The sequence below is a fragment of the Chelmon rostratus genome, chromosome 6 (genome assembly GCF_017976325.1).
Source record: "Chelmon rostratus isolate fCheRos1 chromosome 6, fCheRos1.pri, whole genome shotgun sequence".
Taxonomy (NCBI): domain Eukaryota; kingdom Metazoa; phylum Chordata; class Actinopteri; order Chaetodontiformes; family Chaetodontidae; genus Chelmon; species Chelmon rostratus.
This window is the reverse complement of record NC_055663.1, coordinates 4,080,204-4,097,391: the sequence shown is the minus strand read 5'-3', so window position 1 is coordinate 4,097,391 and position 17,188 is coordinate 4,080,204. Positions and strand designations below refer to the sequence as shown.

The 17,188-nt window shown below is 45.1% G+C and overlaps 1 protein-coding gene across 1 annotated transcript in view; it reads right to left on the bottom strand.

Moving 5' to 3' along the window:
• Nucleotides 1-17,188, bottom strand: part of tmtc2b (transmembrane O-mannosyltransferase targeting cadherins 2b) — a 91,461-nt gene that overhangs the window by 43,415 nt on the left and 30,858 nt on the right. Inside the window, exon 2 of the mRNA XM_041938913.1 lies at nt 5,932-6,508. Coding sequence (XP_041794847.1) covers nt 5,932-6,508 — 577 coding nt within the window. The remainder of the gene's footprint in view (nt 1-5,931; nt 6,509-17,188) is intronic.

The following is a 17,188-nucleotide window of genomic DNA, read 5'->3' as shown; positions in this document are numbered from 1 at the left end:
TAAAGCGTGTAAGCTTGACATTCACTGAGGGGCCAGCTGGGTCTCGTCCCAGATTTGGAAACCATTTTCCAGTGGCTGCGTCATCCGATGTTGGACGTGAATAAAAGCAGAGGGATGTCTCAAGTTTCTCTGAAGATATATTTGAGCCCTTGAGTACTCTGCAGCTCCTGGTGGATGTACAGCATTGACATGACATCACCAAGACAATTCCTCTTTGTGTTTTTCAAAGCGTTGTTCTTCTCATGGCCATGTCAGTGTCAGCCCTCAGGGGCTGTGGCTCATACCTGTATGTACCTGTACGCCAACAGTATCATCTCTCCAGTGACAAAGGAACTGACATTTTCTCTTTCTGGTTAAAAATGTGAACAAGCACTGTAGCATGATGTGGCCAGGACAAAAGACCAATGGACCCTCATGATTAAACAAAGCTATCCATCAAAGGAAAGGAGTAAAACTGTAGTGAGATGTTTACATTGAATTATAGGGCCAAACAGGTCTTCTTTTTCCCACCGTAGAGCTTGCATTCAGGCCAAATTCACTTCTTCAATTGTCCAAACATTTATTTCATCGGTTGACTAACAAAGAAAGAACACAGAGTCCTCAGGACAGACATTTCTTGCATTATGCTATGGAATAAACGCAGTGAGATCACATTAAAAAAACATTCCTTCCTCAACCAATTAAGGAGCTCCAATTGTGTTTCACTATCTCTTATTGAAAATGAGCCTATTAACTAACGCTGTGCAGGAAACAGTCTCGTAAAAAGCACGTTTTTCCACATAAACTGTGGTTACACCGCACACTCACCCCATTGCCAACTATGTTACATTTGAATGCCATAAACTCATTGCCTGGGAGTAGCTCAATACATAAGAACACATGGCCATAAATGCTTTAATCAGGCACAAAGGCAACTGGAGAATATCACCACCTTAAAGGTCAGCTTGAGTAAACAATTTAATGACAGCTTTTTTCCACTTTTGAAGACAAGTCTTGGAAAGAACTAATTAGAACAAACTGTAAACTGCACACTCACACACTGGCACCGCTTATCAACACCGTGAAGTGCTGGTGGGTTCAATGCTAAACATACACACTAATGACTGCAGGGAGGAAGAGGAATGGCGGTTACAATTGTTTAAAGGTATATATGACATTATGGATCCTAAAAAGTTTCATTTATTCAGGCATATCTAGGAAGAAAGAGGTGTTTTGTATGTATTTGCTTGGAAAAACATCTTTTTTTATAATGCTGACGGTGACTTTCATTCATATAAAGAGCGCTGTGTTTTTCCTAGAAAGGTCACTCGGGCATGCAGAGGCTGCTCCAGATCTCTTAATAAAAGCTTTCCACACAGCTCGGATGACAGAGGATGCCAAGAGCTTTGACTCCGGCATCACCCAACATGCGCTTTTTCAATTACTGTCAGGGCACCATTGTTTCCCTCTCGCCATCTCTGCTTCCTCTTTGATTGCTGCAGCTAGAGAAGCGCCTGCGCTGCTAACACGAGCCCAGACTGGAGCGGTCCTGAACTTGTATTAGCTTTCACGCTGAATGCGCTGCATGATGTGGCTAATGTTTCATGTTCACCGAATCTGTTGGAGAATATAAAGTTGCCATGTGCTTGTTTAATCCCTTTAAGGATTTTGTATTACCCAGGGACAATTTAATTTGATGACTGGAAGAAATGGATCCATGTAAGCTCTGAAGCCGACGTTACACAGACAAAAGCCTGCAAGAAGGAGCACACGAACGAATTACAGTCCATTCAAACTGACAATACGTTCTGATCTAGTTCAAACACAGCACGCTTTAATGTAAGCTGTCTCTTTTTGCACAATTATTTATGATTTTGCTCCTTGAATCCTGAAAGAAAAGCTATTATTTTCTAGGTTTATTTTTACATATGGTTAATTGTAGTGCATGCTTCTCCTGTTCCAAGCTCTGTTACGCAATATATAAATCAAGATAATTTCCATGCATTACCTCTCTCCTCTGAGCAGAGAGTCTACAGTTAAAGTCTTGATGAAATGAGTTATGAACCTACATGGAGTTACAGTGAAGCGCTCAGTCTCGACTGTCCTCAACCTTCAAACCACACACAAGCTGTAAGGACACAATGAGAGATTTGCAGCAGATATAAAACTGTAATGTAATTGACTCGGCGCTACGATCAGATAAGTGGCACCATTTCCAACGCTAAAAGTCAAAAAGACTACAGCTGAGTGGAGAGCTCGGTGATAAAACGCAGCGCCGGGCCATCGTGGCCCGTCAGTCACGCAGCAAGCCAGACTCTGACTGAAGGATGCGTTTTATGTACTCAAACAAGGAAAAAGGTTTCCCCTTTTCCCCTGTCACAATGCCGCTTTCCCATTCGTATACTTAAGTTTGGGGAGTTAGCGGCCAAGTTTTCAGCACCTGATAGATCTCGAGCCATGACTTGAGGGAGGAAACTGTATTTATCTCCACTGAGATCATTTACAGCTCCGTACACAACTAATGTTCGTGCAGGCGGTCGGAGACTCGACTTGCCCTGAGGAATAACTCCCTTTGCTCATCATCAGTCAAAGTGGCTGCCTCTCTCTACAGTGGAAACTGTCTGACGTGAGGATTACAGATCGGGTCGCAATAATGCTCATACATGTGAATCTGTGATCATAGAGCAGTGTTAGATTACAGGCAGTTGAGTCTTGTATGAAAGAAACCTCCCAAGTTAACGTGATTGAAGTGATGATGACAGCTCTCTGTCTGTGCTTCCTTTTATGTTGTCTGTGGTGCGACTAAATGACACGCTACGATAATGACAACTGTCAGCTCGAAGTTGCATGTTAGGAAAAGAAAGCCGTATACGGCAGCCTAACCTCCAGAAAAATATGCTGCTTTACAGCTGTCTCTCAGCAGAGAGAAAAACAGTTAGTTGTTTTGCAGAGTGTTTTCCCAGAGTGCCTGACAACCCACACAGGACCTCATCCGCCTCCTCGACGCAAAGCGGCCCGCGGTGAGAGAGCTATAGCCTCGCTTTTCCTCACTCTCAGTTTTCTTTTCAGACTGCGTTAGTTTGTTAAACTTGTCATTTGCCAGTTTTTGCTGCCGTTTAAAACTTGTTGGACGTGATGGTGCGTATTCTTTGTGATTTCAGTACGCAGAAAAGAGACAGCTGGGATGGCTGCAGCCTGCAATGATGAACATAAGGACATACAGCTGCAGCTTTCTCTGTGATCATTTCGTTCAAGTAAAACTGCCGCATTCAGAGATTTTGTCGAGCTTCACTCAGTATTTAACTTCAGCAAATATTATTGTTGCTAATGCTTCTACATCAACAATTAGATTATCAGTATTATTTATATCTTACCAATGACACTGGAGTCATGAAATGATTTTGTAGCTGCAACTGTTAAAGAAAACCCTGAAACGTCTTGAGACATAGTGGGATGGAGGGTGTCAGATTGTCAAGCGACTGTAAAGCTTTGAGGCAAACGTGTGATTTTAGGTAAAAATTACAATTTTTGCAAAATAGGTTCAATCAGCACATAGAAAAATACACAAAAAAAAAGATACTACACACTTCCCAGTGCAAAGACACTGATTCATGCTTTCCTATTTTCTGGGGCTATTGCGATGCTCTTGTAACTGGATTATCCAGGATATTGAATAGACATCAGCATGCACAAGAGAAACTGCCACAGCATGGACCAAAACAAGTAAAAGAGCACATCACATGCATCCTAGCAGCTTTACACTGGCTCATTGCCTCTTTTAGAAGCTATTTTAAAATCTTCTGCTAATTCACAAGCCCCTGAATGGTTTGGCACATCCACTCTAACGTCTCTTTGTCTGCACTCCACCACAGGTCACTGAAGACTTCAACATTCAACTTGCGACTGTGAATTCCCTCAATAAAAAAAAAAGAATTTATTTTTGGAATTTTAATTTTCTGTGTACTGTCTTGTTGCCTCGCTTATTTTACTGAAATCTTTCAGTTTTTCCTCTCTTTCACTGGAGTCTAAATTGTTTGCAAACAATCTTTCAAGTTTTTTTAACATTTTTTTATGCAATTTTATGTAAAGCTCTTGGAGCTGCATCTAATTTATGAGAATTGCCATCATCTACTTATTATTCTTTTGATAGCCAATGAACAAAAAAACAAAAAACAAAAAACACTTTTACACAAAAACTACAAAGCACCAGGGCAAAAACCCTTATCTACATTACAAACAGAAGCTACACTGCATGTGCTGTGCTGTAGAGGAACACATCTGCCCCTCGAGACGCATGCCAACTTAGTGAACCACGATGGCGCACCATGAAAGAGATCTGCAGGGCTTGCTTCGTGCCAGAAGTGTAACTATCTGCCAGTCCATTTTCTTCCAAAGACAACCGGATCAGCAGGCTTTGTGGATTTTCAATCAAAAAGTTGAAAAACCGTCAGCTATGAGGCATCATCTCCTCTGGCCCTTTTGGCCCCGTTTCCTCTCTAGTCTAGCCATGCCTGACAAGCCATTAGAAGGCCTGTCTGCCCGCGGCAATGGATGGGCCACACTCCAGAGGACACGGGGAGTCAGATAAGGCTTAAATCATGAGAGGACAGCGTGGAGAAGACGGCAGCAGAGGGCCTCGCGCTTCTCTTCCACACTGCACTGAGCAGTAAAAGGGAGAGGCTCTTTGCTCTTCAATTAACCACGTTCTCACTTTGCTTCTGTGCTTTTTCCCCCTCTTCTCGCCGGCCCCTGTCCCTCCTCGCCACATAACAAGTGTTGTTCTTTACCGGGGTGTGCCGGGTAGCCACCCTCTCACTGGCTGCTCTGGAGCCCTTTTGTCACGTTTATCCACATGTCTTGTTGAATTTGTTGTGATGGGCGGAGAGTCATGGACGTCACATTGACTAGACAGCAAACAGTAAATACTTCTGACAGGAGCTGTTGGGGAAAAAGGCTACTTAATGACTGAACGCCTCAAAAGCGACCAGAAAAAAGAAAATGGCCATCCCTTTTTGTTATCTCAGCAATTTGTTTTGAAAAATGGATTCATTTTCTTCTCCTTCTCTCGCCAATGTGGATAAAGAAGCAAGCGTAGGCCCACACACACACAAACACACATCAACACATTCATACACACACACGCACAAATAGCACAAACAAAAGGAGGAACACTCCAGCTCACTCTTCATTATTATATTGTATAAAGACATCATCCATTTCAAAGTAATTAACACTAATGGGTCAGTTGGCTATTCAGTCTCACATAGGCTTTGATTTTATTGACTTCTTATTGGCTAAATTAGTGAGTAATTTAGAATGTAGTTTCTCCCGAGAGAAGAAAACAATGCATGTGACTGGTTAAGATGGAGCCACATGAAGGGACAGATCTGGATTCAAACAGGCAACATCTTGAATTATACGTCAGGACCTATAATGTGGACCAGGCCGGATTATTGTGGATTTGCACATTAGAAGGAGTTTATTCCTGAGGCTGAAAGGGTAAAGGCTGTAAGAATTTGAATGTCGGCAATAAACCTCCCTCTTTCTGATTACTATAATGATTCTTCATTACCACAATGATACTCATCATTCTAATCAATTATATTCATCTCAGATTACTCATCAATAGATGCATTCATGATGTCTGCACAGACACAGAGATAAAGGTTCTGTTTGCTGTCCCACCATGTGTCTTTCCTTGCATTTTAATGGAAAACACAACAATCTGACTTGAATGACACAGCTGTGCACACACGGGCAAATGTTTTTCAAATCATATTGTGATGAAAAGCAAACAAAACACACATATAGTGCACACACAGGCACACACACACACACACCATTATCAACTTTCCACCGGTGTTTGCCAGATTCTTGAGAGCCAGAGAGCGGGTGCATGAAATCAGATACAAGTGCAAAAGTAAAACCACGGAGCAAGAGCGAACTATTTACCTTGTAGAGGAGTACGATGACCTGTTGAAGTTTGAGCCTGTGGAAAACGCAGACATCGTACAGCGCCGATACAGCCAGGACGGTCACTCCGAGCTCCTTCCACAGCATGCTGCACGCAGCGCAGCCCAGGCTGCCCAGGAACCAGGCCACGAGCCGCCAGGGCCCAGCATGGCCCCGCAGCTTACAGTGACGTATGTAGCACAGCAGGGACAGCAAGAAGAACAGGGCAGCACCTTCGTCGGCCCGGCCCACGACGCCCGCCACCGCCTCGGTGTGGATGGGGTGAGAGGCGAAGAGCAGGCCGGCCAGCAGGCTCCACAGGCCGCCTCCAAGCAGCAGGCGAGCCAGGGAGGTGAACAGGCCTGTCACAGCCCCGTGGAGGGCCACATTGACCAGGTGGTAACCCCAGGGCTCCAGCCCACCCACAGCGTGGTTGAGGCGGAAGGAGAGGGTGCAGAGGGGCCTGTAGGACTTATGGCTACCACTGTGCGTGAGCAAGGTGCCCCAGAAGTCATCATAGAAGATGTTTGTCCAGGGGGTCTCTGGAAGCAGGTCCTGATTAGTCTTGATTGCACGGCTGAAAAGAGAACAGGAAAACATTAGAAGAGGATGATGACATACAGCATGTGCTGTAGCTGGACGGACAGATCAAATTAATATTTGATACAGCGCTGAACGCTGACATCGTTGCCAATTCCATTAACGTCGCACTGCCTCCCTGTCAGGCCACTTTACCACTCAGCCACATTCAATAAAAGTGCTCCGCCTGAAAACAGTGTTTATGGCGTACAGTATTTCTTCTGGCAGTGCACAGCGGATTCTCTGAGGAGGATGCGCAGCTATTCTTTACCAGTGCGGACTAAGCAGAAAATATAGGTTGCTACGAAATGAGACTTTGCATTTGCTTACAGCTTTACCCCGAGAGTGTGGTCATGTGGCATTCACAAACAGAAAATCAGAGGGCGAGCTTCGGGCTCTGGGCAGCTTTGCCACCGCAGCCACAGCTCTTATAGCTGTGGACTCGGGGATTAAGCAAGAGCACCACACCCTTAACCACAAACAAATACTGGCACGCAGTAGGGGAACGCCATGTTGGCAAAATGCAGCTTTGAGAGAGGGCGACCTGCGGTGGCCATCGGCATAGCAAGAGTCTGCCTGCTGCATGCAGGGGATGGAGGAGCAGTGGTGCAAAACAGAGAGATATGTTTGAAACGCCAAGTGTGTACTTTCAGCCTGTCCAGGCACGAGTGGACATTAAGTAAGGGGCCAGTGTGACCCCCCCTCTGTCAGAGATGAACCTGCGTGACTGCACGATCAGCCACAAGCTGTGTGTGTCAGTGGCTGAGGGAGGGAGGGGAAAAAAGGAAGGCACGTTTCGCCTTCAGGGAGCGTTAAATAGGTTTCCTATCTTTTCTGCCACGTCATGAGGTGACACAGCCGCTGCTGCTCTCGCTGGGAGATGGTGGCGCTGACGATATGAAGGCGACGCAAAGAGCCGAGAGAGAGGGGGGAGAGAAGGTGGATGACAACGGAATAACAGAGGTGTTGCAATTAAAAGCGTGATAGATGGGACATGACACGTGATAACAAGCCGAGTGCACCAGGATGTAATGTGTCTTCACGGCAGTCGCAATTAACAAACTCAATTAGTTCAGAGAGAGATGGGTGGAGAAAAGGTGGGAGCAGCACTGGTCAAGAAGTGAACCATTCTTTTCATCTGGGAATAAAATAACACGAATGTGAGATAGATGAATAAAACAAAAGAGCAGTGGATTCAAAAGTTATGAACGGCTTCCTCTGCTGCTCTGAAGCTCTCAAACACTTTACCTTGGCAGCTCACACCTCTCAATACCAGAGAGCTCACAGGGAGTTTGGTGTGGTGCAGCGGGGTTTGCAGCATTCATCAGATCACAAAATGCTGAAGGCTGAGCAGACGTAGCTCATCTCATGATGGATCTAAGGGAAATAAATAGTGCCTGGCCCTGGGACGTTGGGGGGGCGTAGAAATAATCAGCTGGGATGTAATAGAAATGCCTTGGACGTCAGCGCACAGATGATTGGGTTTCTCTAGCTCCTCTGACGGACTGATGGGGGCTCCAGCCCTCCACCAGCAGGTTTAGGAGGTGGTAGCCCAACTCTCCATTTCATGACTCAGATACGCCAGTTTATTTCCTCTGGCCCATTTGTCAAGTGAGATCTTCATTCCACCGCAAGATGCTCACATAAGAGGCATTACGGTTCAATTACATCTCAAACCAATTTTGGAGACAAGTGCGCTCTTTTTCCATTGCACAGTGCGGTGGAGCCAGCGATGCCAGATGCATTATATACTGCCTCTAAACCACACCAGATTTTTCTGGCATCAAAGTGCAGACAGCCAGTGCCAGTCGCTCAAGAGCCCACCGCGTTTACGGCCTCGGCTCCCCCGAGTCGCCGCGCAGGAGGCTCGCCCCTCAGATCGTCTCCTAAAGGACTGGTTAACCAGCAGAGAGCTGGGGAACAGAAGAAAAATGGGGCTGTAACCTCTTAACCCGCTCTGCATCAACTACCCGAAGCAGAAGAATGGGGTGCACCCACAGCTGATTTAACACATTTGCATCATAGTCCAACTAGTCATGGTCAGTCTCCCCAATGTACGGCCAATCATTAATCCTCCGCAGGTCTTCATCATCATCAGGCCCTCTTCGACTACGAGGCCAGCTGGAGAGGTAGATTGAGTTTCTGCGGCCGGGCCCATTTCTCAGTTGCACTGACGGCGGGGAGGACCTCTCCGTGCACTGCAAACCTTTTCCAGCCGGGAGCACATTCCTCCCCGAACCATGCGCCAACGCGCCGACTCCCAGAGGAGCGAGGGGATCATGTGACCACGAAAAAGAGAAGCCCCTGAAAAACTTTTCTACCTCCCATTAGTCTGGAGCATCTACTCCTCGCTGCCAACCTCAATTCCTCCGCGACTTGTCTGGATCTCGGTCATGTGCCTCAATCTGTCACAATCTGTTTGTCACAATGTGGACCAAACAGTGAGTGAAGTCGAGCTTTCTCCTTGTTTACATTTTTTTTATGCGAGCACAGTCTTTGATTATTTAGGTAAAGGCTCACTTGCTCGCATATGCAAATACAGCATGAAATATGCAAGGAGGATAATGCTATTCTGTGAGCTTTCTGCGTCTATGCATTATACTGTATACACAATACCACTAATTGGAGAAACTGTGGTGAACCGAGAGAGCCTAGAAATGTTAACAGCATTTCCTCCACTCAGTATTTTTAGAAGAGTGTTGCATGACTGAGTGTGAATCCCACTGAACAGAGGAAACACAGGCAGCACGGTGTCTGCTGCTCATATTAAAGGCCTGACAGGCTCCACTATAGCTCCACAAAAAAATGACTTTCACTCCAACGCCACCTCAGAAAGCAGAGACCATGCAAGGCGATGAAAAACGTTATTCCTTAGAAGTTATTCAGTATTCATGACCAAATTATTCATTTTTCATTCCCCATTAGACCATTAGACGAGAGCGTTTTATCATTCAATTATGTAATTTAGTATTTGCGTTAAAAAAAAAGCATAAATGAGAAAACAAGTTCCTGTGTGGGTGTACCCCAAGCCCTTTCTGCTGAGATCAAAATCATTTCCATAAAAAAGAAAAGAAAAGAAATCCTGCTATCTCCTCATCTCCTTATCTGTAAAATAATCATGTGAGAGCTAACCTCCTCACTCCTGGACCAGTTCCACTTAAAATGTGAAAGCAATATCCAGGTCCAGCAACTGTAGGATGCACATACAGAGGCTATCTGAAATTGAAAATTGATTGGCTTTTCGGTGCAGAGTCTAAGCAGTGGGCGCACGCAGGAGATGAGCCTGGATATTACAAAGGAGATTGAAAACCAAGGACGTGTCATCAGGTTTTTCCTTTTACAACCACTCAATGAATTTGAGATGAAGCTGTGAGGGAAACAGAGCTCTATGACCAGAATAAAGCCTATTCTGACCACAGAAGGCATATACCGGGCTTCTGTTTGCAAATTGCACCAAAGCTTTATGTCCAGATGAGAGGCAGTAAAACGAAAATATTGAAGATATGTGAAGGACATTCAACATGTGAGCAGTAAACAAATTACCACTCGCTCGATCCTTTTTTCAGCAATTATCGGATGAATTTGAGAACGGAAAAAAAAAAAAAACTTAAGCTGAGGTTAAACTAAAAGTTCAACATTTTGGGAAATATGCTCATTTACTTTTTGCAGAGAGCTAGACGAGAAGATCAACACCGCTGTTCAATATGAAGCCGGAGCCGGCTAGCTTGCTGTTATCTTACCTTCGCTTAGCTAAGATTAGCATTAACACTTGAAACAGGTGGAAGCGGCTAGCATGGTTCCGCCCCAGCATAACAAAACCTGCCGACCAATACCTCTAAAGCTGGCTAATTAATACATTATATCACATTTGTATTATTATTGTGTTATCCTGAAGTCTCCACTTCTTACCTGACTCCAGGAAGTAACTGCTCCCTGCCAAGAAATAGTCCCCTGCTTGCAGCCTGTATGTGAAGCTGAACCGGTCGCTGCAGGCTCCAGCTTCACGTTTACCACACATCAGAGTGGTATTGGCAGTTCAGTGTTTCGTCACATCTTAACATTTTTACCAATGTGGTTAAAGTTTGGGGAAAGGCTTCAGTCAGGCTTGAAAAAAAAAATCGAAAAGCTTCAATTTCGCTTAAGTAGCAATCTTTGTAGTTGAGCCTGTAAAGCCAATATTTCTACCACAACGGCTACCTTCCGCTGTGCTGCTGCCAGCCTGTTCGGTTCCTCCTCTACCTAATCCCTTTAAGAGGGGAAAGCACAAGTCTCACAATCTGTGCCTGGAAAATGTTCTTGCATTTTGGGACGGATGGCACAAACGTTCACAAGAGAATAAATGCTATTAAAAGAATAACAACACACTCATAAGACAAATTATTCCCCAAGATCCCCAAAAACACATCCGCTGGTTTCTGAGGCTATTACACAAGAAGGACAGACAAACAAAAACTAGGAGGAAAGGATAATCACGCTGATTCCACTGCAGGTGACACAGGTTCAGACTGTGGTGCCCAGCTCGGATGTTGAAACACTGAAGAGAAAGTCAGCCCGTCAAAACACGAAGCATATAAACAGTTCTATTTGTGACAGCATGTGAAAAGAAAACAAGTCTGGTGGGAGTTTGGGGAAAGTGATCGAAGGTCTGCCAACAATATGTCATCAGCCAGCTTCAATATCTGAAAGAAGCACAGTGGTATTTTGAGACTGGCCACAAAGACACCGGGGTAGCCTGCACAGTGTTTCCGGCAAGCTCTTTTGTCTCATGTTTCTTCCCATGGGCATGCTAGCAGGTCATTAATGGCAAACCTCAACTGCACTTATGGTACTTAATAAAAAAAAAAAAGGATTTTCCCCTGTCCATGAGTACACATTCAAGCGGTTTTCTTCACTGATATGTTGTATAAATACGGAAATAAACCAAAGCAAATGTGTATTTATCGGCTATTGAACAACATATTTCTGCTGTCAAATCTTTTTATGCAATGAAAGATAAATAATGTCCTATTTTGTGCCGTTATGGTCCTGTGATTAATGCATTCAGCGGCATCAGAAAAGCAATCCAGCTCTCAAAAAGCTCATTTGAATACATCAATTATTAATGCGGACAGTGATGGAGGTGAAATGCTCAAAGATTTTTATTTTTATTTTTTTTTTTTTGGGGGGGGGGGGGGGTAATTTGCCAAATGAGAGGAAAAAAATGACGGTTTGGAACATTTTTACAAATAGCTTATTAAAGCACAGGGATACGGATGAGACCCGCAAGCCACTGGCAACGGACACCAAACAAGATCAAATGTAATCAAGCATTACATTTTAAGACTGGCTCAGCCAGGGAGGAAAAAAAAAAGCACCTGGGTCCCATCCACCATGGAGAAAAAGATCAAATTTGTTTTGGCTTACATTCAAACCCCTTCATTGTCTCCACATCTTCAGGCTGAAATGTAATTCAAAATGTTGCTGAACGCTTTGATATTTCAGGCAGCGCAGTGACGAGGAGGGCTGGAGAGGACAGAGAAAGTGGCTGCAGGGCTGCAGGCTGAAGCCAACACGCCACCACTGAGGGTGCCGTAAAACCCCTATTGTCAAGAATGAATGGCTGCTTTCTTCCATTTGACATATGTGATTAGTAAGCCTATAATAAAAGCCCTTGATAAAGGAAAACAACACCAAGGAGCTTTTTTCTTTTTCTTTTTTTGTTTCGTTGTTTGTCATTTCGACAGAAGAAATATCTCACGCTATTTCACCTTAATTCATGCACCTGAAAATAACCCCTGTTCAACAAACACTCACAGCTGCAACATTCACCTTCATCTTTTCGCCATCAAACTGACCAGAATTGTACTAACTTGCAGTCCCAGAAAAAAAAAAGGAATTTAATGTGTGCAGTCCTGTTTTCCACCATTCCTGAGAGCAAATTAAGCAGAGGGTGTTACACTATTAATCCTGGCTGTGGACACCTGATGCCTCCCTCCATCAGTGTCCACACCATAGATAATCAGGATAAAGGTCAGGGACTGCAGTAATTAAGGGTGTAGTACGTGGGCTGAATGTGCTCTGTGCTCCTAATATACAGGCTTTCTCGTCAATATTTCACTTCCGTAGCTGCATTATATATGCTGACTTTTTTGGTGGGGATTAGCCACTTTCCCCCTGCTCGTTTCCTCTACATTGATCTCTATAGGTGGAGGGCAAAGCCAGTCTGAACAGACACTGAGCCACTGGCACCATAACTTTTAATTTTAGATTCTTTAAGTTTGTATTTTGGATCAGGTTTCTACAAGTTGCAACTTATACAAATGTACAAGAAAAATAAACGTCCTATCAATAAAACAAATCAAAATCTCTAAAAATCTAAAATTTTTTGGCATACTGCAAACATCCATGCATGTAAAATGCATAAAATGAGATCTCTTGAAAGGCTCAATAAAAGGGGTTGCAGTGTCAAATTCAGCCTGAAGCATTCCCTAACTAAGTGAAACAGGTCTTCCCTTCAGGGAGGGTATTTGCATTGCTCCACTGGCACAATCCTACACACTCACTCCATTTCATGGCGCAGCAGACAAGCAAACACTGGGACAGTGAGACGCTGAGTCTGGAGCGGGGCGGGCTCATCCTGCACTGCAGTGTGTTTTCGCCTGCTGTTTAGCATCCCTGATCGGCTCTTTGTGCCGTACAGGGTGGGCACAGTAGGGCATGACCTGAATGCTGATCCCCACAGCTAACCAGTCAGCAAACCAAGCAACCTGTGAGTCATTCTTCTGTCCAGCCAACCAGGCTGACAGGGCAGGAATCCTGGCAGCCCAGCACTGAATCCCGCGGTGTTAAGTTGCCAGGGGCACATATGAGTCCTGCTCAGTCCTCTGATGTCCAGCAGAGGCCTGAGGGCCACTGCCCTGTTTGATTAAGCTGTCTGGAAGTCACCAACGAGACATCAAAACAGTACCAACACTTCAATGACATTTTGCATGCTAAAGAATCCAAAACTAAATTGTACAACACTTCAGTTCATACAAATGAAAACATTAAGGTAGAATACAACGGATGGGGACGTTGTTCCTTCTCTTCATATAAAAGCAAAAAATAAAAATGAAATCTCGATCACTGTTCAAACCAGGAGTGTTCTAAACAAATCACCAAACGTCCACGTCACATTTTCAGGCCAACTCGTGTGAGGTTTGTGGTCGATTCCAGGTGCAGGAGCCAATTACAGGAGCTGCCTGTGCAGGGCAGAGCAGGGAGATATACACTCTGATTATCATGTCCAATAAATCTGTCAGCATGTGCAGGGCCGTGGCAAGACACAGCGAAGAGCCGCTGGGTCACTCCTGCAGGCCTCACACACACACACACACACACACACACACACACACACACACACACACACACACACACACTACCGCTCTCTTTTCCTCTGTCCAAACAGAAACAGCTGCTTTGTATCTTTCACTCCCTCCATCCTCTACAGACTGCATCATTGTGAGTGTGTGGTGGGCAGTCAGAGGTGAGAACTCTGCATGGCCGGAGCTCACATGGTTTCCATAAGAGTTACTTCCCTTCTTCAGGGTGAAACTCATCTGGAGCCACACACTGACCCACCACAAGCACCCGTCTACAGCCACAGCTGTGAGGCCATACTACTTTCAGCATGCTAACATACTGATGAGCAGCGTTGTGCTTGTTTACCATGTTAGTTTAGCATTAGCAGGCTAATATTTGCTGCACCAATAAAACAAACACAAAACAAATTTGACCTAACGATGGCAAGAGATTTAAAGTGAATCACGAAAGCCATTCTGGACATCTGGAGCACCTTTCATAGCAATCCACCCATAAAGCTGCTGAGATACAGATCAGACCACAGGTGAGGGACCATCCAACCCACAGACCGACCAACCCACTGCAGCCAATAAAACCAGAACTGAGGACAAATGATTTTAAAAACAGAAAGAAAAATGGAACAAGCGGATAAATCATCATCTGATATTTCCTAGAATGAAAGATTCAAATGCGATTCATGCTATTTGTTAAGATCTGACCACTAGAATGCCAGCAAACTAACTAACACTCGTTATAAATGTTAATGTCTCATGAACTTGAGCGTCTATATTTAGTTGAGTTTCTTCTTACGTAAAGGTCACCAAATGAAGAAATGTAATTTCTCAGTGTCTTCTTGGGCTTTTCAGCCAGCCCGACACGAAAGTGAAGAATTTAACCAAACAGGTTTTTATTAAATAAACGTCACAGTGCAACAAGAAACAACAGCAAGGTCTTTGTTCTCAAACTCGTTCTTCCTCCACGTCTCCCCGCAGCCTGACCCATGTCTAATGCTGCGGCCTTCACCCAGGCTCTGTTTGGAGGGGGCCGCTCCACGGCACTCCTCCTCACAACAGGAGGGCTTTTGTCACGCTCTGACCTTTTCGGCCACGTGGTAATAAATTTGTTTGATTTGTTCCTCCTCTCCTGTTTGGAGTGCCTCTCTTTCGCATGGAGAAGGCGATCAATGCAGGGGAGGCCGCCCTTCCTGGGCTCGCGGCCGCGTTGCGTGCCAGACCCAGCCGAGGATGTCGACCCAGTGAGGGGTTCAGCGAGACCCGCGCCAGATGGAGGGGGCCAGCAGACCGGGATGGAAAAATCCTGTTCGTCTACGCAGAGAAGCAACAAACGAGTGCCTGTCCATGGATTGCCTGTCCAGCAGTCGCCGTTCATCGTCCCAAACCTTTTTTGCATGGAGGGGCTTTTACGAGGCACGGCAGCCCTGAAGGATGAGCCTGAATCATGGCACATCAACACAGAGGCCTCTGCTCACTGATGTTTATTGGATGGGGGCTTAGGTGCAGGAAGGGCTTTTGAGCATGCCAGTGGAGCAGAAAGGAGAAGACATCTTTAGTGCACCGGCCATCGTCTATCTCCAGCATTTGAAACAGCTGCGTCTCGTCCCAGTTCTCCTCAAGGCTACGAGGCTTTTCTGTTTAAACACGACGCCGCCGCCTAAGTGCCGGAGGACGCTGGCAGCACATCTTCCTACAGGCCGTGCTGTGATTGGTCATCTTCTAAAAGCCCAATCAAACACAAACAAATATGAGACAGACCCAATCAGCTAAATGCACTAACAGAAAGCAGGCAGATGGAGACCAGGAGGAGGAGAGCGACTGATTACTTTGCTCGTTGCTGAGATCATGCTGTCATTAGCTTTATATAAACCTTTAAAGCTGACTTCTTTTAGCCTCTCTGCTCCCCACAAGGCAGCAAGCAGAACACGGCATGAAAGCTGATTTGGTAGATCGGGACACACACACACAAAGCATCGTTACATTAATGTATGGAAGCGTTCAAAGAGCAGCTCTGAGTGATCTCATTAGGTACTATCACAACAGGCCAGTGTTCTCACACCGCTCTCAACCCAGCCTTTTGTAACGCTCCCATTTGGTGCTCCAGTTCCAGGCTCTAATTGAAGGCACATGTAACCTACTCACAAAGAGATCGAGACCCCCCCCCCCCTCCTCCATCGTCAGCCACGTGAGTGTGTGGGCTGTCAGTGTTAATGTGAAAGGACGGGGGTTTGGTGTTCCTTCGGGGATCAGCAGACTCTCTCTACGACAGACTGCGCTGACGCACCTCCCTGATAGCTGATATCGCCGCCTCATTTGCCTCTGCTCGCTCTCAGATAGTCAGCGCCAACGTGAGCCGGTACACAAGGAGGGAATCAGGTTAAGGCACGATGGTCATCTGCTATTTATTCTAGCATAAATTGGAAATGGAAAACAAGGCTTTAGGGGGCCGATGCTTATATGTTGCAAAATGAGATGAAAGATCAGCTCTACTACAGGCTAAACAGTTAAATGTGCAACTATCAATGAACTCTGAGCACAGAGCAGCAGATGAATATAATAGGAAAGAAAGAATGAGGAAAGCAAAAACTTCCTATCAGGTCCATCTCCGTGGCCTGAAGCTTGCTATTAATGCATATGGAAGCTAAATATCTGCAGTGCCGCCTGCCATTGCGTGAGACAGCACTGCCTTGTAAACCTATAAACATGTCCAAGAGGAACCCAAATAGCCTCTTACGTGTTTTTAAATGCTTTGTCTTCCACATGGTGTCAATTTGCATTTTTGCGAAGGAGCTCATTTACGCATTTGAAATTTTATGGCCACCAAATCACATAAACCGTACCGCCCCGGTAACCAGTGCCTGTGCTTTTTACAGACTTTGGATTTCCTCACTTAGTTTTTCTAAGTGTAGAATCTCTCAAATACATAAACCAGCATAAGTAAACACGCTGATCTGACAGCGGTTGATTCTCTGTGCTCAAATATAACTAAAAAGCCTTTTACGCGCTCGCCATCCTCGCACGCAGCCTTTCCTTAACGACACGCAAACTCTCTATTTTGGGCAATGTAAAGCTGCACAACTTGACAGTCACATACCGAGTGCCTGCACAACATTCAGATTTTGTGCACCGCTGAGGCACAAGAACAACTCATCACAAAGGAAGTATTACAACACCAATCTGAAAGAAAAAGATGTGCTCACCTAAGACATTTTATTGTTACAAATTCAGCATACATGCATCTAAGAATAGGTCTTTGTCCCCTGAAATGGCCAGAAATGTCACTCCTGTCACTGCGCCACAAAAGACTTTGTCCAGCAAATCTCTCTCTCTGAGTCAATAACATT